This window comes from Lontra canadensis, unplaced genomic scaffold (assembly GCF_010015895.1).
Source record: "Lontra canadensis isolate GAN:19392208 unplaced genomic scaffold, GSC_riverotter_1.0 scaffold128, whole genome shotgun sequence".
NCBI classification, from domain to species: Eukaryota; Metazoa; Chordata; class Mammalia; order Carnivora; family Mustelidae; genus Lontra; species Lontra canadensis.
Window position 1 is genome coordinate 3,910,674 of NW_022631122.1, and position 25,869 is coordinate 3,936,542.

The 25,869-nt window shown below is 51.8% G+C and overlaps 1 protein-coding gene across 11 annotated transcripts in view; it reads left to right on the forward strand.

Annotated features, from left to right (window-relative positions):
• The window catches only part of AKAP13 (A-kinase anchoring protein 13), a 313,801-nt gene extending 295,546 nt beyond the window's left edge, over positions 1 to 18,255 (forward strand). For 10 of the 11 annotated variants that reach the window (XM_032842356.1, XM_032842357.1, XM_032842361.1 and 7 more), the window contains 11 exons: positions 3,506 to 3,582; positions 4,565 to 4,746; positions 4,863 to 4,945; positions 7,373 to 7,567; positions 10,371 to 10,532; positions 11,110 to 11,180; positions 11,596 to 11,640; positions 14,466 to 14,516; positions 15,186 to 15,635; positions 16,446 to 16,779; positions 17,587 to 18,255. In XM_032842356.1, coding sequence (XP_032698247.1) covers positions 3,506 to 3,582; positions 4,565 to 4,746; positions 4,863 to 4,945; positions 7,373 to 7,567; positions 10,371 to 10,532; positions 11,110 to 11,180; positions 11,596 to 11,640; positions 14,466 to 14,516; positions 15,186 to 15,635; positions 16,446 to 16,779; positions 17,587 to 17,636 — 1,700 coding nt within the window. In that variant the 3' untranslated portion in view covers positions 17,637 to 18,255. The remainder of the gene's footprint in view (positions 1 to 3,505; positions 3,583 to 4,564; positions 4,747 to 4,862; positions 4,946 to 7,372; positions 7,568 to 10,370; positions 10,533 to 11,109; positions 11,181 to 11,595; positions 11,641 to 14,465; positions 14,517 to 15,185; positions 15,636 to 16,445; positions 16,780 to 17,586) is intronic. The other variant, XM_032842358.1, reaches the window with a different exon arrangement.
• Positions 18,256 to 25,869: the final 7,614 nt, after the last annotated feature.

Here is a 25,869-nt window from a genome sequence, read left to right on the forward strand (position 1 = left end):
AGAGAGCCCCAGGAAGAGGGGAGAGGGCTCAGGAGGAGGTGAGATGGCAGAGGGAAAAGCAGGTCAGTTGTCGTCTGCAGCCACTTAGCACTGACCCCCGCCCCCTTACCATGGCCATCGTGAGGAGTGTGGCCTAGGCCTCGAATGCTCATGTTTTCCCTCAAGCTCATAGGAAGACATACCTGCCTCCCGAACTTAATGTTCTCTGTGCACCGTTGTTGTAAACCTTCTGGTGTTATGTCTCTTGCGGTGAGACACTCATTATATATTGAGAAGGTCATAAAGCAGTTTAAAAAGGAAAAAAAAAAAGCCAAGTGTAAAATTACTACAAGAACCCAGGCTATTAAGGAAAGCATGTTTCCCTACAGAAATGGGCAACACTTCTGGGGTTGGGGTCTCTGGGAACAGTTGCAAGAAGGGGAAACCCCATCAGGTAGTGATTCAGAGTCCGAGATTAAAAACACATCACTTGTTCTGAAGAGAGATGGTAGAGGACTTTCTAGCTCCCAAGACGACCTTTCCTAGAGGAAACGTATGCTTCATTCATACCAACGAGATAGATTATTAAACTTGATGATATTCATCTCTTTTATCTCCCTCTAAGCACGAAATCATAAAAGATACTAATTTCCCATTTAGTTTTAATTTTTTCTTTTAAAGGTTGAGCTACTTCAAGTTTAAGGAAGTAACTGTGAGGTGTGTTAATTCATCTCTACATCTGATTTTTTTTTAATAAATCTTTTTTCATTGAACCTGTACTGGCTAGGCCTGTGTGACAGCTCTGATTTCCCCAGCAACCCTGAGCACACCCGTCCCGGCCCCCGTGAGCTGCATGCACGAGGCAGGTCGGCCCCGAGCTGTCAGCCGTGCTGACAGAAGAGCAAGGCTGGGGGTGAAATCTGGGCCTCTCTCTCGGCTCTCGTGGGTCAGAACACTGCAGGCGGCTGCTGTCAGCTACTACCCTGGAGTCTTAACTAGCCTTTCACCATGCTTGGAGCAAACAGTATAGACGTCCCAGGTCTCATAGGCGAATGAAGCTGACCATGCCTAGAAGTCAGGCTCCAAATGAAGAGGCTGGCGAGGAGGTGCTTGTCCCACAGTCTGCGGGTGCTGGAACCAAGGGCCGCACTAAGCACTGGGGGAGGCAGTGGGGACTGGCACTGAGTTAGTCCCGAAGGCTGAAGGGCAGGCGCCCCTGGCTCTCAGGCAGCAGAGACGGTGGCAGGGAGGGCTGGGGCCGTGGGCAAAGAGTGGCTTCGTCAGATGGAGACACGGACAGCCGACACTGCGGCTTGGGGTGGGCAAAGAATGGGTTCCAGACAGAGGGTTTTCAGGGATACATTAGCTTGTTTTCTAGTGGAGGTAGTGAGAGAGCCGCCAGAGTGGGGAGAGGCTGGTGACAAGGACAGGAGCGAGCACACTGGGCCCGGGGTGCCAGAGTGCATGAAAGGAAGGGAAGGAGCCTTTCAGAGAAAAGACTGAGCCCTTCCTGGTTCCAGCAGATGTGGCTCTCTGCTCCACAGTGAACTTGAACTAAGTGATCCCTGAGGCTCCCTCCCTCCTTCCAGCCCCAGTCCTCAGATGCTGGGAGAAGCCCAAATCGGGACTCTTCCCGCACTGCCGCGTTGGGACCGGCCTCGAGGCAGCCGGGCCCTTGGGAAGCGCCTGCCGCCTCTTGCAGGGCCCTGAGTTTCCTGGAGCGGCCGCTGCCTGGAGCCAGCGCTTGGTTCTTTCCTGGGCACATAACGCACTCGTTCCCAGAGTGACAGCGAATGGATTTCAGCTGCGGGCGTGAAGCTGTGGTCAGCCAGTGGCAGCAGAAAGGCTCTCCGGCCTGAAGGCCTCCAGTGCAGCTGGGGTTGGGGGGGAGCCCTTTCCCCTCGGGCGAGCTCATGCCAGGAACAGCCAGGCCTGCGCTGGGCCCCCGCAGAGAGGGACGGGCTTGTTTTTCTCTGATCCACTGACGCTGATCCCAGAAGCCTCAGCATCCAACGAAGTGGAAACTTGCGTTTGGGAACTTCTTTTTTTCTTTTTTGGCAGACACCCAAATTATTTAAAAGTAAACTTTAAGAGACTTGTCAAAACTAATAGCCCACAGAACAGTCGTCGGCAGCCTGGTTGGTCTAGGCTGAAACCATACCACCCAGGAACCTGCTGTCCTTGCTTCTGCTCTCTTCGTAGCCGTGCCGTGAAGTACACAGAGGTGCTTCCCGCTGTGGCAGACGCAGAGAGAAGGCTAGAAGGGGCCTGGCCACCTGGGAGGGGGCTGCATAAGTCAGCTCCGCTCTTTCCCCAAGGACTTGTAGGGGGAAGGTGACACAGAGGGGCCAGCCTCTTAGCTCTCTGGAGATGCCGGACTTTGTCTTTGAGGGCGCACTGGAAAATGCCTCTTCGTGTTCTCTGACAGCGAGAGTTTGTGGCATTTTCTGGATTACTAGATCCAAGTAGAGCTCTCACTTTGGCTTTTGTTTGAGTTGAGAGGAAGAGCAGGCCACGTCTGTGGTAGAGAGCCATTGAGGCTGGCTAGGATCTCTTAGAGCCGGGGGACGAGCCATTGTGTTCCCATGTACCTGTGAAATGAGAGGGCACTGTGGATCCCTGTCCTGCGGGTGTGGGGGAAGTCTGCCTTTCATTAGACTGAGATATTTTTTTAGTTAACATATAATGTTATTTGTTTCAGGGGTACAGGTCTGTGAATCATCATCAGTCTTACACAATTCACAGCACTCGCCATAGCACATACCCCAGTGTCCCTCACCCGTCCCCCTTCCCCTCCAGCAACCTTCTGTTTTTTTCCTGAGATTAAGAGTGTCTTACTCTGCTTTCATCTTGTTTCATTTTTCCCTCTCTTTCCCCTATGATCCTGTCTTGTTTCTAAAATTCCTCCTATCAGAGAGATCATGTGATAATTGTCTCTGATTGACTTCTTTCACTTAGCATAATACCTCTAGTTCCATTCACATCATTGCCCGTGGCAAGATTTCAGGGGGCTTTTGATAGCTGTGTAATACTCCGTTGTGTGTATACACCGTGTCTTCTTTACCCACTTCTCTGAGACTGAGTATTTCTGTACATCACCTACTGGCGGCTCTCCGGTCCGCTCTTCCACGCCTCTCCCAGTCTTAGGATCCGAAGTCGAGGAGTATTGTGACCTGAGTATTTATTTGGTGGAATATGTTGCTATTTACTATTTCTTAAAGTCCTTCCCAGTTTTATTCTTAAAAGTATTTTGTTCTGCAAGTCTCGCCTTATGGGACGTATCTTTCCAGAACAGAGTTCGCAGGCTTTGTCAAGATAAGGCTTTGGCGATAACTACCGTTTAAAAATGCCTCAGAAAATCTAATGACCCGATGTGGCTCGTGCAGCACAGGAAACCCGTCTCCTTGGAAGACTGCAGAGCACTCCCCATCCTGATTTGCTCTGTGGGCTGGATTGCTGAGTTGGCCTCCAACTTGCTTCCCTGTTAAGTAATCCTTGTCCTTTCTCTCCTTCCCCCCCTTGACAGAGGTTCAAGCAGTTCTGCTTACCGACATTTTAGTGTTCCTTCAAGAGAAAGACCAGAAATACGTCTTTGCATCATTGGTAAGCTGAACTGTCAGTCTCTTCCGTTTGGAATGAATAATTGAAACAGCACGAGTGGGGGGGTCCGAACGCCGGATTCCTGCCGTCTCACACTCTCCACGTTGCTTTGCTCAGGACAGATTCCTCTGAGTAATTCCTCAGATACTCTTGCAATTTTCCACCCCACCCCCACCAAAAAAAACACATTTTTCTGTTCTCTCACAGTCCCTTCGAGAACCTTAGACATTTGATCTAAAGAGATCTGTCCCTAGAGTATTTCTTGCACCTTATGCTCCATGAATCATGCTAATTGCTAATGTTGCCAGCCAGAGTCCCAGAGGAGCCTAGAAGGATTCCTCATGTAGAAACCATGTCTGGAAGCTCTGTGGATACAAATTACCATTTGTTTTCTGGAAATCTTTTTCTGCTTGATAAGGTGTAGGTGAGATAACGAGATAAACTACCATAGTTTGTTAAACCACAAGCCTTTTTTCCAGTCTTACTGAGCAATAATTGACCTGTATCACTATCTAAGGTGTACACATTGATGGTTCGATTTACGTATTATTAAATGATCACAGTAAGTTCAGCTCAGAGTCACCAACTGATACAGACACAATATAAGAAAAGAAGGAAGTGAAAATAGTTGTTTTAAGAACCCTGAGAATTTATTTGTTCCCTCAACACCTTTCCTGTGCACCGGACAGCATTTAGCCGTAGTCTGCCTGTTCATGTCACATTCCTAGAGCTGCTTTATTTCAGAGCTTGTGCCCTTTGGCAACCCCCATCTCATTCCCCGTCCCTACACCTCCGCATCCGGTAACCACAAGTCTGGTCTCTTTTTCTGTGAGTTTGGTGTGGGGTTTTCTTTGCTCTCGTTTTTGTATTTCTAGGTGCCACACGTTAAGCGAGATCATACATCTGGTCTTACCTTAGGTCCGAGCTGTTCTTAAGAGTTACAATACCGTGGGCCTTTCTTACCCTGACCCTCCCCTTTCTCCAGGACCAGAAATCCACCGTGATCTCGTTAAAGAAGCTGATTGTCAGGGAAGTGGCCCACGAGGAGAAAGGTTTATTCCTCATCAGCATGGGGATGAAGGACCCCGAGATGGTGGAGGTGCACGCCGGCTCCAAGGACGAGCGGAACAGCTGGATCCACATCATTCAGGACACGATCAACACCCTGTAAGGACACGCCACGGCCCGTCCCAGCCCCTGCGACTTTATCCCAGAGGGGGCGGTGAGCAGAGTCACAGGCCTCGTGGGGGCTGTTGGTTCATTTCCTTTCATTTTGGTGTTAGGAACAGAGACGAAGATGAAGGAATTCCTAGCGAGAACGAGGAAGAGAAGAGGCTGCAGGACACCAAAGCCCGAGAGCTGAAAGGTGAGGCCGTCGGGGCGTCTGGGACCTTGTCTGTGCCGCCCGCGGCCCCACAGCTGTCCCGGCAGGCCCTTCCCAACAGGAGCTGAGCGGCTTTTTTTTTTTTTTTTTTTTTTTTTTTTTTAAGGTTTTTATTTATTTATTTATTTGACAGAGATCGAGAGAGAGAGAGATCACAAGTAGGCAGAGAGGCAGGCAGGGAGAAAGGGGGAAGCAGGCTCCCCGCTGAGCAGAGAGCCCGACGCGGGGCTCGATCCCAGGACCCCGAGATCATGACCTGAGCTGAAGGCAGAGGCTTAACCCGCTGGGCCACCCAGGCGCCCCAGGGCTTTTAACAAAAGAGCAACCCAGGCTGAGCCAACACAGATCCCAGGTCCCATAATACAGCCGTCAGAGGGTGTTGGACCCTGGATCAAGGGGATATTGATTCTGTTTTCTCACTTTCTGTGTTCTTGGACCCTGGTGACATCTTTGTACTTCATCACAGGAGAATTTGCTAAAACTCACGGTCATATTCGAGATTCAGACAGAGAGAAGGGTACTTGAGGAGAAGAATTTTTCGTTTAGTCTGTTTTGATCACTGACCCTGCCGCTGCACTGCGTGTCCGCCATGTGTTGTGAGGTGGTTCTGGGAGACGTGCTCGCTGATGATGCTCGACCTCTGTTTATCGAGTCCCTGCTTTTCCAGATGGTCTCGTCAGGACCGTCTCTGCAAGACACGTGTGCCAGTCCCCGTTGTGCAGACGAGAAAGCTGAGGCCCACAGAGGCCACATGGTCCAGGGTCACATACGTGGAACCGGGCAGAGGACTCTTCTCCCTGCTTGCTAAACAGCAGGGCGAGGGCTCCCCTCTCTTTGCCAGCGCTTATCGAATGTTCCGAAGTAAGGACTGGGCTTCGGGTAGAAATAAGTCCCAGAGTCAAATTAATGGAAGCACCCGAGGAGTGTGGTTAGTCCTTCAAGCTGGACAAAGCAGTGACAGTGTTTGGGAGGTGGGGGGACAGGAGGGAGATTTAGGCTGAAACCAGATTTGCACCTGATTGATTGGCCCGTGATTAGTATGGCAGGGATGGAAACTTCCTTTTCACGGGCATGAAGCCCCCGGCCAGGTATACTGCTAAGTGCTGGGGGCGCAAGAGATTCCTAAAGCAGCGTCCGTGCCGTCGGGGAGTCCCCTTTAGCAAGGGGGACGGACAGAAATGACAGGACGAGACTGCGGGCACGTGTAAAGGACGCGGGACCTAATCCTGCCTGTGGAGCTGACGCACGAGCTGAGCCTGAAGCAGTCCCTTGCACCAGACAAGAGCAGCAGTCAGGTGAAGAGTGAAAGAGGACTTGAGTGTGCGCAGTGTCTAGGGGGGTAGGGGTGGTCAGGGCCAGCAGGTGGAATTTAGCTGCAAAAGCACCAGGGCTTGAAGGGCAACAAGGGAATGATACAGTTTGTGGAGCAAAGCTTCAACTGAAATTGTCTTTGTTGGCACTGAAGCCAGGGGGCAGATTGCTTGAGGGAGTGGGGAAGCCACTGGGAGTGGAAAGCCCAGCTGGGTGGCTCAGGGGAGAGGCATGGATGGCGCAGGACAGAGCAGGGAGACAGACAGAAGCCCTCCCCTGTCCTCAGCTGGCCCGGAGGGAGGCTGAAGGGGGTGTTGGAGGCTGAGGAAGGGATCACACGCTGGAGGAAGGATGGGGACGGCAAGAATGGAGCAAAGGGCTTTCTGACAAGCGGAGGATGAGGCGTCTAAGTAGAGCCAGCCACAGGCCGGCGGGACTCTCGATCTGGCGCTCAGAAAGGCAGGCAGGATGCGGGCTGCTCTGCGTGAGTTCCAGCCCATGGGAAGTCCCCGAAGCCCGGAGAGGGCAAATCCCTGGAAAGACTTCTGTGAGGTGCAGGAGGCCGGCCAGGATGGAGCTGAGAGGAAGCCCAGGTATCGCTCCATCGCAGACGGTGGGAAGAGAACCAGTGATGCCCTCCAGGTGGGGGGCGGGCAGAGGAGGGGCGCCTGGGGGGCTCAGTCCAATAAGCGTCCAATTCTTGATTTCAGCTCAGGTCATGAGATCAAGTCCCGTGTCCGGTGTCATGTTCCGCACACAGATTCTTCCTGTTCCTCTCCCTCTACCCCTCCCCCTGCACACGCACTGTCCAGATAGACAGATAGATAGTTGGATAAAATCTTTAAAAGATGCAGAAAAGAGTGGGTTGAGAAGTAAACAGGAGGTAGGGGAGTGGAAACGGTATGCAGGTTGCTTATGTCAAATTCTGGTTTTGTCTAGAAAGACGCTGGATGGAAGGTGTCATTGCGGTGGAAAGGGGGACTGGGGTGGAGCTGCGTTCTCTGTTGTCCCACCAATGACCACAAGGTGGCACTCGTGTCCCGGTCATCTCTTCCTGAACACTTGCGTCACCAGACCTTTTCTCCATCCTCCCTGCAGAGCAACTCCAGCAGAAGGACCAGCAGATCCTCCTCCTCCTGGAAGAGAAGGAGATGATTTTCCGAGACATGACCGAGTGTAGCACCCCCTTGCCGGAGGATTGCTCCTCAACACACAGCTCTCGGATCCTCTTCCGCTCCAACACAGAAGAAGCTCTCAAAGGAGGACCTTTAATGAAAAGTGCAATAAATGAGGGTAATTGCCCCTCTTAATCTCTTCCCAAAGTGCCTCATGCACTAACATTACCTACCAGATTTTACTTTTCCGTTGTAAAATAAAGTACAGATACAGAAAACAATCCAAGACAGATATTTTGTGTAGTAGATTATCATCAGGGGAACATCCTTGTAACCGCCACCCAGGTCCAGAAATAGAATGTGGCCAGACCCCAAAGCCCTTCCACACGGTCTGTCCCCATCAAAGCTCCCTCCCTGCTTCCGAAAAGGAACAGGTGCTGTGACTTCCACGTTTCCATACCGATCGATGGCTGAAGGCCTGTTTGTAGGCACTATGGTCTTGCTTGTTTTTCATTGACCTTTCAGATTCCTAACTTCCAGGCCTCTCCACCAGCCCTTTCTCTTCCACATAATTTATCTTTGAAGATTTGGAGCTTTTTGACCTAGAGTGTCTCTCAGAGTCCAACTTTTATTCACGCGAGCGTTCTCTTCTTCTGTCCGCGACTTCCTTCAGATCCACAGCCTGATTGAGAGGTTTTATCGCTCAGGCTTGATCCCCGGGGTAAGCTGTGTCCTTGCGGGGCGGGCTCCTTTACCAGAGGCACAAGGTAGCTAGCTAGCTGTCTCCTTTGTGGCATGCAGGAAAAGGAAGATAAAACGATAAACCCTTGATTTTTTTTTCCCCTTTATTTACCAATTATCAGGATAGTGAACTGATCTGGGGTCACCCTCTGAAGGTAACCCGTATGTTTTAGATGTTATTACAGACTCAAGAATTTAAACCTGTTTGATGGTTTTCAAGTCACTACTTGATCCGTACTAAACTCTGGGAATGTTCGCGATTTGCCAACCAGCGCTTCTTCGTTTGGCTTCCAGGTGCTTCTGACAGGACCCCAGGAGTCTCTGAGAGCTTCAGTGCTCTTTGGTATATCAAGATGTTCTAGACTCACCTTGTTTTCTGCCCCAGATCTAGGGTCCTTTCTCTAAGGAACTCTTGTTTTTTAAGACCACAGTCCTGGCAGTAGGCCTGGTCACTGCTGCTGGACTTTTCATTACGCTTGTCATTTTGGGTGTCTGAGGCTCCTCCTTCAGTAGCTGTTCCGGGAAGGGCTCGTGAGAACACCGCGCCCTGGGTCCTTGCACAGGTAGTAATTTGTACCGTGGAGAGCTCGCAAGTCTACTCTGCGGGATCGGAGATGCTCGGTTCACATTTTCTTCCCTCAGGTGTCTTGGTTGCTCTTACATAACGTTCTTGCTTTTTCTCCTGGCGTAAAGCAGCTGTCCGTGTGCGATCGTAATCTCGGTTCTCCCCTTGTAAGTCCCGTGCTTTCTGCCTAGGCGCCCCGAGAGCTACTTTCTCGAATTCAGGTATTTTGACCTTTGACCGGCATACGCCTTCTGTTGGGGCTGTTCTGGGTCAATGTTCTCAGGCTCACGGTTTTGCAATTTCAGCAAAGTATTCTTAAATTACAGCTTTTAGTGTTTTTGCTCTGCCCTTGTTTTGATTCTCTTCTTCAAGAACTCCCGCTATCCACATGCCGGACCCCCTCTGTCCTCCACACGTGTTGCTCTCTTCACACTTTGTATCCCTTCCATCTTTTTCATGCTCAAGTATTCTTCCTTCCACCTTCTGGTAAGTCATTTTCTGTTGGGTTGGTTTTGCTCTTGTGCTCTAGTTTCCCTCTCTCAAATGACCATTTCTCTTTGTTTCCACTTCTGGGTGTCTGTGTTTCCCGATTCTGCCCTGGGTTCCTCCATGGCTGTGTCCGCTCCTTGCAGTAAGTAGCCCGTCCACTTCATGGACACGTGTCCCTGAGATGCTGTTAGCCCACGCGGGGAGTCATGCCCCTTGTTCTTTCCCTCGCTTGCTTTCTCTTTAGCGTTGTGTGGGATTTGACTTGGATGTTTCCCAGTTGCTCGTTTTTGGGTTTTTTTTTTTTAAGATTTTATTTATTTATTTGACAAAGATCACAAGTAGGCAGAGAGGCCAGCAGAGAGGGGTGAAGCAGGCTCCCTGCTGAGCAGAGAGCCCGATGTGGGGCTCAATCTCAGAACCCTGGGATCATGACCAGAGCTGAAGGCAGAGGCTTAACCCATTGAGCCACCCAGGCGCGCCCTACCCCCCCCCCACCCAGTTGCTCATTTTTACGTGAAATAAGCTTCCTAAGTTTTTAGGTATAGATATCTTTTCTCACTTCACAGGACTCTTGATTGTTTCCGTGGAGTGTGGTTTTTTTTTTTTAAATACAGTGGCTTCGTCTACTTGATTCCCTGCCTCTCTTTCCCTCCTTCATTCCATCTGGACCTCCTCTCTGGCTTCTCTCCAGCTTAAGCTTTATTCCACTTTTAGCACTTTTTTCTTTCTGGGGGACCCAGCTCTAGAAAAGAGGCCTCGCTGGTCAGATCTGAGAATTCCGACCCTTGACTTCTCTGGTCCCTTGAACTCATTGTACCAGGGGGAAGAACCCTGCCAGCTTTAGGGCTGCTCTCAGATTGGCCCATCTTACTTACTAGGGAATTCTTTTTGGCCACTTTGGGTATGACTCTAGAAGGCCATGCCCCTTCCAGTAAATTCCTTTGTCTTCCTCGTGCCCTTTCGAATTTCCTAGACCCTGTGTAAATAAGGCCGAAGGCTTCGTCTGTGAATTCCCAGTAGAATCCAGCTACAACACATATCCTGAGCTGAGACCTTTCTCTGAGCAAAGGAAGTCCCTAGTCACTCTGGAATTGTCTGATCGTGCTTCCTATATATCTTGTGTAATACCCTGAGATTTTCTAAGTGGAAGATGAAATGTGACTTGAGCATGTTTCCTTTTTTCCAGTGGAGATCCTTCAAGGTTTGGTGAGTGGAAGCCTGGGAGGCACGCTGGGGCCGGCGGTCAGTAGCCCTGTTGAGCAGGAAGGCATGGTGGGTCCTGTCTCCTTGCCCCGGAGAGCAGAGACCTTTGGAGGATTTGACAGCCATCAGATGAACGCTTCAAAAGGTAAATGATTTACGGGCCCCTGGCTGGCTTCATCCATAGAGCATGTGACTCTTGATCTCAAGGTCGAGAGTTCAAGGCCCACATTGGGCCCTAGGGCTTACTTTAAAAAACAAAAAACAAAAACAGTAAGTGATTTGGAACCCATACTCCTATAGGTGATCCCCGACTATCTCATACAACCAAAAATGAAATCCTGTTCTGGTAGCTGCCTCTCCCCTGTTCCAGTCAGTAGAAGTTTTAGCAAAAGCTCATTGAGTAGCTCACTGCTAAAGCACTCAAGAACCTCTCTCCGTGTCACATTTGTTTTTAGTAAATGAAAAACAATTTCCTGGGACCTCAGCTAAGTTGTGACAAAGGAGTAATGATACTCATTTTCCCCTTTCTGCTTCTGATTCCTCTGTGGCCATAAAATTCTTAATTATCACTTAGCTGCCCCCAGGTGGCTTCCCCCTTTTTGGCATTAATAAGATGCAGGAGTACCATATCCCTAAGCTGCAGATATTGTATTTTTTTCTTGGCTAATCTGTTTCACAACTTTAAAAAAAAAATTTTTTTTTTTTTTTTTTGCTTATTTCAGGAGGTGAGAAGGAAGAGGGAGAGGACGGCCAGGATCTGAGGAGAACCGAGTCGGACAGCGGTCTGAAAAAGGTATTTTTCTAAAACCTCTACATCCATAATCTTTGCAGTTAGTCCCCTTGGATCTTGTTTTGGATCTGACTTGCTGTCATTTCCTACTTCAGGAGGAAAGCACATTTTGAAACAAACCCTACAATTAGAGAGTCCCGTGATCCTGGCCGTTAGGCCCCTCGGGCTCAGAGCCTCGTGCTACGCTCCTCGCTGCCCGCGGCCTGAGCGGCAGGAGCTCCAGGTCAGCGGCCCACACCGGCCTGACCTTTCTAGGGGCTTCAGCTAAGTCCTGCCTCAAACCTTTGTTACCCTGCAGCGGGAAGCTGCGGTGGAAAAGAACGAAAATGGGAAGCCCAAGCATAATCGAGACACATATTGAACATTATTTTTGCCTCAGGATCTTTTTTTTTTTTTAATTCATGTTTTTGTTTTATAGGGTGGAAATGCTAACCTGGTATTTATGCTTAAAAGAAACAGTGAGGTAAGGGCATTACGAACTATGTCTAAGAATAGGATTTTGTCATAATTGCTAGGCTGGGAATGCTCGTCTGTCTTTTGCTGTTAGGAACAAGCTGACTCCTGGCTTCCATTTGTACACTTAGTGGTGGGGTCGCCACTTTCCTTACCTTGCTGTTTGCCTGAGCCCTGGGCATCATCCTGGAAGCGCGCCAGACCGTGGCCTACTAACATGGCCTCGGCTTCTCCGTCCTCAAGAAGCAGGCCTCTTGCTTTCTGGGAACACGCGCTGCCACGGCTGCTTGCCTGGCACCAGAAGCCACAGGTGTGGACCATGGCACCTCAACTTGTGGGTCACTCTGCGTGGTCATATCCTATCCTGCCAGGACTCAAACTGTGTTTTCTTCTCTGAGCTCTGCTTTTCACTCACTATGTGTCACTTTGAAAACAGCCATGGTGTCCCTCTGAAAACAGCCATGGTGTCCCTTTTGTTGGAGAGCTGTCTCTGGGGGCGTCTCCCTCCCCTTCCTCGGTTCAGGTCTGCTGACCCTGTCGGGGTACTGTGCCTCTCCCGCTCGTGTTCCCACTCGGGTCCCCGCTCCTTGCTCCACCAGCAAATCCCATTCCCACACCGCCACCCTCTCCAGACTGGCGTGACTCAGGGCATGCTCGGTGTGTGTGTACTTAATACGTGACACTGGGTTTGTGGGGCCTGTCAGGATGCTCTTGTTCCTTCTTGCTTCTAACATAATATCATAAGGCCCTGAGGAGATTGTTTTAAAATTTTAAATTAAAGGGAACTTTTTCCCCTTGTCCCCGCTAAGACGCAGGAGATATTTTCCATTGGTTGGCATGGCAGTGTATACACTGGCCCCTCAGTGTGTTTGCCTTAAACCAAATCCACTTACTCTCACACATACCATTGCTCTGTCTGCTGCTCAAATGAAATTTCACCCGTATTTTTCTGTTCGGTGACTTCCCCGGCCCCCCCCCCCCGTATTTCATGACAAGGGTCGGGTAAGAAAGTACCGGACCACGGCTTTTCAGGCATTCCAGTGCGGGTAACACTGCGGACGCCCAGCCACAGTCTGCTGGTCTTTGGTGACCTCTTTTATTAAGAAGAAACTGAAAAGAGGGTAAAAAGTGTGTTCTCAGAAGAACTAAGCATAGTAAGTTTTTGGTGTTTCGTTCTAAGTACAGTTGATTCTTGAATAACATGGGTTTGAACTCCCCGGGTCCATTTCTGATATGCAAGTTTTTTTAATAAATAGAGTGCAGTGCTATAAATGTTTTCCTTATGATCGTTTTTAGTAACATTAGTAACATTCTCTTCTCTAGCCTACTTTTATAAGAATATAGCCTATAGAACACATACCATATAAAGGTATGTGTTAATCGACTGTGTTATGGGTAAGACTTCAGGGCAACAGTGTAGACTATTTGTAAAGTTTTTGGAGAGTCAGAAATTATAAGCGGGTTTTCTACCGTGCAAGGGATCCGGCGCCGCAAGCCCAGCGTTGTTCAGGGGCCAGCTGTATCATAAAAGGAACATGTTCAGAAACAACAAAAAAAATGAGTAAAATAAGTCCACCCCCAAGAAATAGGTATTGTTAAATGCTGGGTGTTTATATTTCCATCCTTTTCTTCTACACAACGTATATTTATGTGTCTAAGTCTGTGTGCGTGTGAATAGTACCGAAATAGCTTTAACGTATCGTTCACACCTGTACCCCCTGCAGCATCGTGTCCTTTTTTCCTCCTAACACGTTAGAAGCACCTCCCCAGCGCCCGTGTGCACAAGCCTGCGCTGTAAGGGCTGCGTGGTGCTCTGTGGCTGCCGTGGTTTTACTTCCCCTGCAGTTTCGCGGGGGATTTGATGCACCAAGAACAGCTCCGTGTGGCGCTGCTCGAGAAAGGCGTGTGTGTGGCACGCGCCCCTTCCCTCTGCACAGGACCATTCTTGCTTTTCCTGGCATTGCGAACGATCCATTTTTTAACTGCTGTTTTGCTGGTTTCGTAAGTGCATGTGGTAGCTTACTTTCCATCTCTTTGCTTTCGAAGAAAGGTAAATCATTTTTCATAGGTCATAGAATTAGCCACTTATATTTCTTCCTTTGCCAGTTGCTGGTTTGTGTTGCCTTTTTTCTTCCTAGGGCACTCGTTTCTCATTGGACTATGGGAGCCTTTTTTTAAGTGAAGGGGTTTTTCTTGTGGCTTTCTGTTCAAAGTGTGTCTGCATTTTATATTTTAATTTTACATTTCACACAGGGGCCATGAAGGCGCACTGGGGTTGCTTGCCTTGCTTCTTCGAGAAACCTTCTCTGTTTCACGATCAGAAGAGACAGTCTCATGTTTTCTTACAACTCTCTTACGGTTCTTTTTTTACACTTAACATTTTAATCTGTTTGAATAGGTTTTGTGTGAGCCAGGATCCCAACTTAATTTTTCCCAAAGAGTCAGCCCATTTTCTCAGAGCAATTTGTCAAATATCCTTTCCTTCCCCGTCGATTTAGGACCTAGCTCCTTAGATGCTGAATTCTTGTGATTTGCTCTGGGCTTTCTGTCCCATTACACGTCATTTTTGCGCCAGTCATCTTAGAGAGCTGGAGCCTTATCACGTCCTGGCTGCATGCTGATGGCCCCCCTGCACCGTTGTCCCATTCGCTTGACCTTGTTTTGGGTCCCTGGGCCATCCGTACCCGCTTACTCTCTCTGGTGCGCTCAGTCCGGAAATACTCCTTTCGAGACGCGGCCCCTTGCCGTGGGTTGGGGGTTGGCTCCTGCCGCGCGGCGGGGTGGTGGGTTCGGAGACTCCGTCCTGAGGGCTGTTTCCGTTGCTTGCTTTCGCAGCAGGTCGTCCAGAGTGTCGTCCACCTCCACGAGCTCCTCAGCGCGCTGCAGGTACGGGCCTCTCTCTCCTCCCTCCCTCCCTCGTGTCCAGAGAAGCTGGAAGGGTAGTGTTGGCCGGGACCTTCGAGGTCTGCGGGCAGCTCGTGGGTAAATGGGGCCCTCGGTCGAGACACGACGGGCTGTTATGATGAGAAAGGGTACAACGTGCGGTGCTTCCAGTGTCTTTGGCCTCGGAAGATAGAATTGATGAATGATGGGTGAACTGGCCTGGGAGATTCCATGAATAGGTGCTGTAGCCTTGGGGCAAAGCCTGACGTGCTGCCTGGTTGGGTGCGTTCTTTAGCGTGATTGTGAGTTTCCATCTCGGTGTAGTTTGTGGTGTGGGAAGTCCTCCCCAAAGTAACTGCTACTTGGCACTTTCTGGGAATTATCCTCAAATTGTGCCCACTTCCTTTCTCCGAGCTGTACCTGATCCAGTGCCTACTTCCTCCCTCCTCCAGAGCGCACACAGCCCCCACCCCGGGCAGGGTCAGCAGCATGTGACTAAGTGTAACGAGGCTCCGGGTCCCCCCACAGTTGACGTTACTTTGGGCTCAGTTTGGGGGGGGAGGGGTGCTCCTGACTCCAAGGTTGGAGCGGAGCCCTGGACCGGACGCACCTGCACGCGGAGGGGCGGGGGCCGGACCTGTCGCAGCTCCCTCCGCCGCGTGTCCCCCGCAGGGCGTGGTGCTGCAGCAGGACAGCTACATCGAGGACCAGAAGCTGCTGCTGGCCGAGCGCGCGCTCACCCGGAGCTCGTCGCGCCCCAGCTCCCTGGTGGAGCAGGAGAAGCAGCGCAGCCTGGAGAAGCAGCGCCAGGACCTGGCCAACCTGCAGAAGCAGCAGGCGCAGCACCTGGAGGAGAAGCGGCGGCGCGAGCGCGAGTGGGAGGCGCGCGAGCGGGCGCTGCAGGAGCGCGAGGCGCGGCTGGCGCAGCGCGAGCAGGACGTGCAGCGCGGCCAGCAGGACCTGGAGCGCGAGCGCGACGAGCTGCAGCTCCGCAAGGGCGCCTACCAGTGCGACCTGGAGAGGCTGCGCGCCGCGCAGAGGCAGCTGGAGCGGGAGCAGGAGCAGCTGAGGCGCGACGCTGAGCGGCTCAGCCAGAGGCAGGCGGAGCACGACGCCCAGCAGGTGCGGGCGCCTGCGGGGAGGGCGGGGCGGGGGGGGGGCGGGGGCGGGGAACCCCAGGAGGACGCGGGTGGAGCACGCAGGCCCGGCTGTGCGCCTCACTCGGCGGCTGCTCCCGCGGGAAGCCCCTCGGGGATGAGCTTCAGGCGGGGGCGTCCGTGGGCGTCCGTGGGCGTCCGTGCACCCGTGGCCGACCCGGCTGACGGCGGACGCTCGTCCGGTGCTGCCGTGGGGGTGGGGGGCCGACCTGCCCCCCAAAGAGGAAGTTCAGGCAGCGTGTCCCAGGGGCGCGGCTCAGGGTCCTCGTCCCCGGCGGTGTGCAGGGTCTGCAGGGAGCCGCCTGCGGGTGGAGCCCACCGCGTCCCTGTCACCGCGCAGGGCCGTGCAGGGGACGGCACCCGAGGTGGGTTTCACGTCTGGCTCCCCACCCGCCTCTAACGGGACAGGCTCCCCCACGCCCTCAGCCCTGTAGTAATCCTGCAGGGAAGTCAGTCTTCACCCAAGCAGCTTTCTCCAGGGAATGGGGGTTCCTTTCCGGGCTGCCTCCTCCAAGGCGCTATGAATCCTTCGTGGTGCGGACACGCGACCGCAGTAGTAGGTTAGAGGTGACGTCTGCACACTGTCCCCGGTTCCACGTGGGGACTAGGCAGAAGTCCTGGATCTTTCTGTGGCACGGGCCCGTGGCATCCAAGGACGTGGGTACACCCCAGGCTGACTGCCACCCCCACAGCTGACCTCAGCCAGGGTGGAGTGAGCGGACCCTAGGGCTGCCACCCGCCCTGGCTTAGAAGCTCTTGTTTTGACCACGCGCAGGTTTCACGTCAGCACAGCAAGCTGCTGCGGATCCCGTCCTTCCTTCCGAATCCGGAGGAGTCGCCCTTGCCGCCTGTACCTTCCATAGCCAAATCGGGATCCCTGGACTCGGAACTCTCAGTGTCCCCAAAAAGAAACAGCATCTCTCGGACACACAAAGATAAGGGGCCTTTTCACATACTGAGTTCCACCAGCCAGCCAAACAGAGCCCCAGAGGGTCAGAGCCAGACCCCGGTGCCCACGTCCGCCTCCACCCGCCTGTTTGGGTTAGCTAAGCCAAAGGATAAGAAGGAGAAGAAAAAGAAGAACAAAGGCAGCCGCTCTCAGCCCGGTGGTGAGTGACACGCGTCAGGTCTCCCCACCGCCACGTTGCTCCTGGGTCCTGAAGGGGGGCGGAGGACAGGGTTCGACGGAGCAGGCCATGTGGCTGTGTCAGCTGCACCGCCGTCCCCCCGAGCCCACTTGCTCTGCCTGCGGAGGGCGGCCGGGGCTCCCGGCAAGAACGCTGGCTCAGCGGGCATCTCGGACCCCCTCTGTGCACATGGGTGCCGCGGGGAGAGCGCAGGTCTCGGTGTGGGGGGCATCTGTTACCCAGCCTGGGGGCTGAAACTCACTGCAGTGAAGACCGAAGTCTTCCCCACTTTTCTGTAGGTCTAGTCCGGTCATCAGTAGGACTAGTACTTGGTGAGCATTGCCCCAGGTCCGGTTAGCCCTGCGGGTGGCTGTGTGACGCAGGTGACACCAAGACCAGCGAACGTGGCTGCCCGCACTGAGCTCGTGATCAAATCCCAGTCCCCCAGGCTCCCAGCGTGTGCAGCCCTTTCCCCAAGTCCTCCCTCGGTTCCTTCTCGTCAGGATTGCTCCCTCCCGTCTCTGGGGGAGATCAAAGAGAAGTTTCTGTCTCGGGGCCTGTTTGTGAATAGGAAGTCCACGGCTTTGTCAAGTCGAAGGGCCCAGTGGACCAGCGAAGGGTGTCAGAGGACCTCGAGCTACTAACCCAGTCAGGGAGCCCCGGTGGGCGGGAGGGGGTGACTGCCCACCAGGCCAGCATGTGCTGCATCTGCAAGACTCGGGCTGAGGGGGAAGGGGAGGGAGTTCAATAAAGAGAGCAGTTTTTTTCTGAAGTTTTCTCCTTTCCCAGATGGCCCTATGTCAGAAGTGCCCACAGAGGGTGAAGAGATCTTCTGCTGACCCTGCCCTCTGCTGTGGCCACTGCCTCCTATCCTGGCCCGTGGTCCCCAGCCCCACCTCTCCTCCTGTTCCTGGGTGTGGTCTCTTACCTTGGACACAGAGCTGCCCCACGTCCTGGACCAGAGGGACAATGATCTCGAAGGTCAGGGTGGGACAGCAGACCCGGGCTCAGCGGCTCACACCGAAAGAAGACGGCCCAGAAGTCCAGGCGATGGCTTCAGACACGTCAGGAATCTCTAGAGGCTGAAAGAAATGTGGAAATAAGGTCTGAAATTCTACCTTTTATTTGAGGGTCACAAGCAACAGTCAAACGGCAGATAGTTTGGACTTGGTCTGTGTACATAGAGTTACCCTTCTGCATATACACGTGAGGTGTGCCAGAATTAGGCGCCGTCTGTAGCAGAGGCCTGGTCCGCTTGGCACAGGAGGTGCCACCCGGCCCTGCTCCAGGAGCACGTGGGCCCTTGCCTCATACACCCTCCTAGTCCTCCAAGGTGGTCCTGTCACCCTGCCCTGTGCACACCTCCTCCCTTTCTGCATGTTTCATTTTAAAAGGGATGGCAAACGTTTGTGAAAACCAGTAAGAGAAGGGGTGATGTGTTTAAAAAGCATATATATATATATATAGGTATATATATATGTGCATGTGTGTGTACGTATATATATGATCTATACCACCTTCATTTTGGTGTTTGTCATTTAAAAAAAAAATCTATAATTTTAACATGAAATCCAAAGAAATTATAGTCTGGCTTTCCAGGATGTTTGCCCACATACTCTGGGCACAGATGAAGTAGAGAAGTCTCCACGTCCTTACTCCTACATGGTGACACTTTTTGGTTGTCACTGACCCACAGCCTCCTTGACACCATCCCGAGGGCAGCAAGGTTGTCCCCACCCGTGCACTAAGACAGTGGCCCCCGTTGGTTCAGGGGAAGGCGTTCGGCCCCTCTGTCATCGTCATCATCTTTAGACCAGTTCAGCCCGAGAGGTCGCTGGCCCCGGTGTGGCTGGGAAACGTGCTTGTTCTATAGCGGGAGGCCAGGGCAGAATTTGATTTCTTGAAACGTTTCTCCAATCTAAAGGTCTGTTGGTTACTGTACTCCGCCCCCTCGAAGGTGTGCCCCAGACGCGGCCTAGTTTCCCTTCGGTCTCCCGCGCTGGCGGGGATCCCTGATTGCTGGAGGCTCGCTGCCAGTGCTAGAGCAGGACGGTTCTTGGAGGTCCTCGGAGCCCCTTCTCCCTGCTGGCCTCCATACTCCCCGCACGGGGAGACCCTGGAAAAGTCTGTGCTTTCCGTGTGCCCTTCCCTTCCTGCTTTTTGCCTCTCAGGAGCATGGGTCCTTGAACATACCTTTTAAAAAAACAAAATCTGTAACTTGGTGCTTGTTGATGAATTGCAAGCTGGCCTTGCAGGTGGAGATATTTATCTTTCAGTTTATTTGAAAGAGGTCTGGTTTAAAATTGTTAGCTTAGACTTATTTATTGTGTGTGTGTGTGTGTGTGTGTGTGTTGTAGGGGTGAGCATACCAGCCGAACGGTTTCCGCTGTCTGGTCAGTGCAGAACGAGAACAGCGCTGCTCGCTCCTCCGTGTCTGTCAAAGTGCCTTGAGGGCCCAAAGCAAAGTTAAAGGTTGGGGAAGGGGAATCCATTTCCTTCCCTCCTCTCACCCCCCACCTCCGCCTCGGATCAAGGGATGTCTTCTCCCTTGCCTGAGTTAAGAAATGTGTCACCTGAGTTACATTCACCTGTTTGTGTCTTAGAAATTTCTTAGCCTGCAGGAGCAGACCGTAAGAACAAAACCAGCTAATCATCTTCCGAACCACGGTGTACCCCCCCCCCCCCCCCCCCCCCCCCCCGAACAGTGAAAAGATAGGTTACTTCCTGGCCTTGGTCCACACTGCTCCGAGCCACAGCCACACCTGCCACGGTTCTCCTCGAAGCACATGGAGCGCAGGGTCTGTCCCCCTCCGGGGCTCACCGTCTCGCTCGCCGTGGGCCGCTGGAGGGAATGGCACCGGGGAGGGAAGGCTGCATCCTTCCTGCTCGGTGTCAGCGTAGGCCAGGCACCTGTGTTCCCTGAGCTGGCACTCGGTGCTGCTGAGATGGGCCCTCACGTCTGCTCGCCACTGACGCCCTGTGGACCCCGAGTTTCTGGCCCCTGCTGCCCAGCTTGATGGCAGCTTGAAAGTGTCTTTCACTCTCAGCTATGTTTGAGCTGATGTTTGGGCTGCTTTGCCGGTGGTGATGGTGGTGGCTTTGCCTGCGCCCACCCGCGAGTCCCTGAGCTCGCTCAGGTTCTGGGTAGACACGTGCAGAACCGGATTTGGAGGGGAGCCTCCCGCGTCCGCCCCACCTGCCCACCTTCATCGAAAGCCGAGTCCGCAGCGCAGAGAGACAACGGCTTCCTGGGAGCCGCGCTGTGACCGGTCTTTCTCGTCCCCCCGGAAACTGAACGCCGGGACCTCCTTTGCTGGGCTTGGAGAGCTGCCGGGATTGTTGCTGCTTGTGCTTGTCACCTTGAGAACCACTCTGGTTCCGGAGGCTGAGGCCTCATCTGGGCTCTTTTCTTGTGAGAAGGGGTCGTCTGCCCGGGGGACTCGAAGGCCATTCCCTGTTTTGTCGTCCAGGAAGCTCCGGAAAGCAAATGCCTGACACCAGCCAGAGCCCCCAGATTTCCAGAATCCAGTGAAGTTCCTGGAGGGAGGCTCAGTTCTGTCTCAAAAATTCTATCATCTCAGAAGTTGTCATCCCAGTTGGGTGACGTGCACTTTAAATGCTCTCATCTGTTGGCTTCTTTTTTGGGACAATCAGCTATGTGAACTTTTCTTCTTTGAAAACAGAGAGGGTTAAAAACATCCAAATTGCCATGATTCAGCCTTTGCCAACATTCCATTCTTTACCCCCATGAGAGCGATCTGTGGGGAAGAAATCCTTATCAAGATTTTTTTTTTTTTTTTTTTTTTTTGAAAAGGTACGAATCTTACCTTTCTCCCTCTTACGTCTCAGGGTAGCACCACTGACGTCGTCTCTTTCTCATTCTCTTCCTGAGCCCCTAGGAGCTAGCAGGAAGCACAAATTTTCAAGACCCTTGGGGTTTGTTGTACCTTTCCTGGGAAGGGGGGCAGGTATGGCGGTGCAGGGGTTTAATAAGGTAGACTCTGCCTTAAGCGAGGGGCAGAACCATACCTTAGAGGCCAGGACTTGATCCAGAAGTTGGGTGTTCACAGAAGTACTTAATATTTCATTGCTTGGTCTCTAAGGCTTCTCCATAGCCAGTTCTCTCTCCCCGAGGATTTGGGCGTTTGCCCCAAGGAGGGCTTGTGGAGGGGGCTGAGTCCACTCCAGTGTTGATGGGTGACGGGTTGTGCCCAGGCCAGCCGAGCCCTGGGAGGGTGTTGGAGACACTGTTCTGGTGATGGGCCTCTGGCCACACACACGTGGCTTGGACGGGCCCCCAGAGGGGATCGGCGGCCTTGGCCTGTGGAAGCCCGGAACCAGCCCTGTAGGTTAGATGGCAGTGGTTGAGTGACATGTGTGCCTCGCGCGCCCGCCTTCCGGCTGGACACACACATGCCAGTGGTGCTGGGCCCGCATCCCAGCCCCGCGCTCTCGCGCTCACTGACACACAGATGAGAGGAAGGCAAGGAGTTTGTTGTGGTTTGCGTCTTTTTTCTTCCAACATCGCCTAACATTCCTAGTTAACCAGAGCTTTGGGATCTACTGCCTGCTGGCCAGGTTTTAAAGTGGAAAGTATTTTAATGCTGCCATAAAAGTAAAATCAAAAAAATGAAAACAAAAAAAAAGGAAGGGAAAAACAAAGGCTTCTTTCCTTGTACTCATCTAATTTAATTTGTCAAAAGATTGACAGGCCTTGAATTAATTCTCCATCTCGCTAAGGTTGAAAGCCGGGCAAACCCAGCCGGCTAACGGCCTCCGGCCCCAGACCACGCCACCCTGCTCTGCACACCCGGCCGAGCCCGGCCTGTGCCGGGAGCCCCTCTCTGCCGCGAAGCAGAGGGTGCTGCCCCCCCAACCCTGCCTCTTCACCCCCGATACTCACCCAGCTTGAGTTCTCCTGCCTTTCGCAGCCACCCGACAGGGGCCCGTCCGGTCAGCTTGCCCATGGTCATGGTTCAGCCTGTGGTTTCCTGTGTTCCTTACCCGCTGCGGGCGTGGGAGACACCCGGACCTGCAGGAGGGCGATTCCCGTACACCTTATACCTCTGCTTTTGTGGTTTTCAACTGCTAGACAAACATTTCTGTGCTGGATTCTTTTAAATAAAAAGGGGTTAAAACCCAGATGCTGTATATTAATTTGTAATTATGTATAAAGTAAAGCAGTTTTAAACTGTAAAAAAAAATTTTCAGTGTGTTTTCTGGGATTTTGCCACAACATACTGGCTTTGTATTTTATTTATCTTCCTTTCTAGTTATTGGCTTCAGACTCTACTTGTAAAGTCCCCTCCACCCTTTCGAAAAATAAATGTCCTTTAAGTTTCAATTGTTGCCATGTCGTGTTCTGTCCCCGTGGGTTGCCTGGAGAGCGTCTCAGAATAGTCTGGGCTCCCGATAAAGGGGCATCCCCCACTCCAGTAAGAGCCCCCTCCCCAACGAGAACTTCTGTTTCTAATGTCCCTCTGGGAACAGGAGTCAGTCTGTAAACACTTAGCAGCTCCTCGGAGACATTTTCCTGGGGCCCAGATGCAAACCAGGGGGCTGGGGGGGGCGTGTCGGCATGGGGCTGGCCAGCCCTGAAGTCATGGGATCTGTGCCTGGAAGCAAAACTAGTTCCAGTCAAATCAGAGCAGTAAAGTCATGCTTTGCTATAGATTCTACTCTGTCAAAAGAATTAATGTGAGTTTGCCTTCTTTGACCTCTTTCTCCGCCCCATATGACCCCCCCCCCAGGAAGGGGACTTTGGGGGCACTGGCAGACTAGGAGGACCCTAAGCTCACCCCGTTCCACAAACACAACTTCGTAACAGTCACATAAGTGCAAACAGACCAAAGACTGGTTCCACAACTAAATGTGGAAATGAGGCCATATCCAAGAGGGGAGAAAAGGGAGAGACACTGTGGGGAGTGAAACAGATGACAGCCCTCCACGGGAGGGAGGGAACATGGCCCAGAGGAGGGGAGAGAGACCATTGCACCGGGGAGCCTGCACAGGGAAGACGAATCCCCGTGACATTTTGCTTTGAAAACCAGAAGGGCTGAATTTCCCAAGTTCTTAACAACCAGTGGGACTTAGAACCCAGAGCATTAACAAGTCCACCAGCTTGGCTCCGGGAGTCTGGAGGGCAGTAGGAACCGGAGTCCTCACCCTTAAAGAGACAGCACGACAAACAGCCCCGGGAGATAGTGTAGGATCAGCACTTTGAGACCTGCCTGGGAGGCAAAGCAGGGAGAGTTATTTACTAATCTCTGAGCATGTGCAGGAGGGGCAGAGATCACTGGGAGACTCTTCCAGAAACAAAGGAGCTGGCAGATGCCATTTCCCTCCTCTGCCCCCCAGCCTCAACACACAGCCGCCTTCTGGAACCAGGTGAGCTGACCTTCACCCCCCAACTTGCCGACACCCCACCCCACTCTCCCTGCACTGCAGCAGACCCACCCCCTCCAGCCAGGCCTGCCTCAGTCCTGGCGCTGAGGGTCCCCGCCCCCAGAAGACTGCGGGAACCCTGCCAATACTTCCCATCCTATCCCCGCGCACTTGGCCGATCCGCCCCCTCCGATCTGGCCAGCCCAGGTCCCCGTGGCTGCAGGCCCCCTCCTGCAGAGCACTGGCACACAAACCTTGCTAACACTGCACGTCCTGGCCAGCACACTTTGGAGATCCACACCTGCAAATACACTCTGGGTAGGCGCCCATCCAAAGCAGTGCCACAAGCCGCAGTGTGCAAGCAGCCCTGACTGGAGCCAGCACCACTCCAAAGAGACTCCTGCCCCAGGGAGAGAAAAAGGCAACCATATACACCAATCAGGCTGCAGCCCCTGCGGTGGGCTGGGGACAGATACCTGGTCGGACTATAGGCCCCACCCAACAACAAAACCTCAGGGACGACACCGGGAACGTGCCCTATAGTTTGGTGATACTACATCTCTGGCAAACGTCTGGTCTGACTCAACTCGAGCCCAAGGCAGCACCGCACTGGCCCACTAACAGTACAGACACCAAACTGTGCCCTCGGCAGAGCAGAGAGAGCCACTGAGGGTGACTGACTGGCGAGAAGAGGGTCAGCCACAAAAGTAGGCTGCGTGCAACACACACAGACCCACCACCACCAAGGGGCACCTGGGTGGCTTCGTCAGTTGAGCCACCCCACTCTTGATTTAGACTCAGGTCATGATCTTGGGTTCACAAGACTGAGCCACACAACAGGCTCCAAGCTCAGCACTGAGTCTGCTTGAGATTCTCTCTCTCCCTCTCCTGCCCCTCCCCCTGCTTGTGCTTTCTAAATAATAATAAATAAGTAAAATCTTTTTTTTTTTAAAGGAGATACCTTTGAAGCTCCCAGGTTCTGCACTCCAGGGCACTACAGGCCCTGTTCTTCATAAGGCCACTACTTGCAAGAGTGGGAGACATAGGTTACTTTCCTAATACAGAAACAGACACAGACAAAATAAGGGGACAGGATTATGTCCCAAGTGAAAGAAAAGGACAAAATTCACATCAAAGGACCTAAATGAAATGGTAGTAATATGCCTAACAAAGAATTTCAGGTAATGACCTTGAAGATCCTCACTGGACTTGAGAGTGGAGGACCTCATTGAGGTCCTTAAAAAAGAGATAGAAAACATAAAGAACCAATCAGAGATGAAGAACTCAGTAAATGAAATCAAAACTACATTAGATGGAATAAATAGACTGAGAGGAAGCAGAAGAACAGATCAGTGACTTGGAGGACAGAGTAGTGGAAAGCAATCAAGCTGAGCAGGTGAGAAAAAATATACCACATGAAAATTGACTTAAGGAACTCAGTGATACTGTCAGGCATAATAACATTCACATTATAGGGGTCCCAGAAGGAGAAGACAGAGAAAAGGGAGCAGAAAATTTGCCTGAAGAAATAATAACTGAAAACATTCCAAATCTGGGGAAGGAAATAGAAATCCAGATCCAGGAGACACAGAGAGGTCCAACAAAGTTAATCAAAGGAGGCCCACATGAAAACAGAGTAATTAAAATGGCAAAAAGCAGTGATAAAGACAGAATTTTAAAAGCAACAATGACACAAAAAAAACAAAAACAAAAACAAAACCCAGTTACATACGATGGAAATCCCATTAGGCTATCAGCTGATTTTTCAGCAGAAACCTCGACAGACCAGAAAGGAGTGGAATTAAATATTCAAACTGCTGAAGGAAAACAACCTGCAGCCAAGAATGTTCTATCCAGCAAGGCGATCATCTGAATAGAAGGAAACAGAGTTTCTCAGACAAAAACTAACATAGTCCATGACCACTAAACCATTCCTACAAAAAAAAATATTGATGAGTGCTCTTTGAGACTGTGGACTCTGAGAAATAAACTGAGGGTTTGGGGGGTGGAGGGTTGGGTGAGCCTGGTGGTGGGTATTATGGAGGGCACGTATTGCATGGTGCACTGGGTGTGGTGCATAAACAATGAATTCTGGAACACTGAAAAGAAATTTTAAAAAATAAAATTTTTTTTAAAAAGAGGGCTCTTTGGAAAGGAAAGGTCATAAATAGGAGTAAGAAAAATAGGAAGCACAAAGGCAGTAATACCTGTAAAAATCAGTCAAAGGACTCACAAAACAAAAAGATGTAAAGTGTAACACCGTAGACAGATGTAAAGTATAACACCATAGACCTAAAATATGGGGAGGAGAGAAGTAAAGAATGGGTTCAAACTTAAGCAACCATCAACATAATATAGACTGCTACATGTGAAAGATACAAAGCTATTGGTAACCAGGAATCAAAAATGACTAACAGGGGGCGCCTGGGTGGCTCAGTGGGTTAAAGCCTCTGCCTTCAGCTTGGGTCATGGTTCCAGGATCTTGGGATCGAGCCCCGCATCGGGCTCTCTGCTTAGCGAGGAGCCTGCTTCCTCCTCTCTCTCTCTCTGCCTGCCTCTCTGCCTACTTGTGGTCTCTGTCTCCCAAATAAATAAAAAATAAATAAAAATCTTTAAAAAAAAAAAAAAACGACTAACAGATTGCAAAGAATAAAGAAAAAGGAATCCAAGCATATCACTAAACAAAAT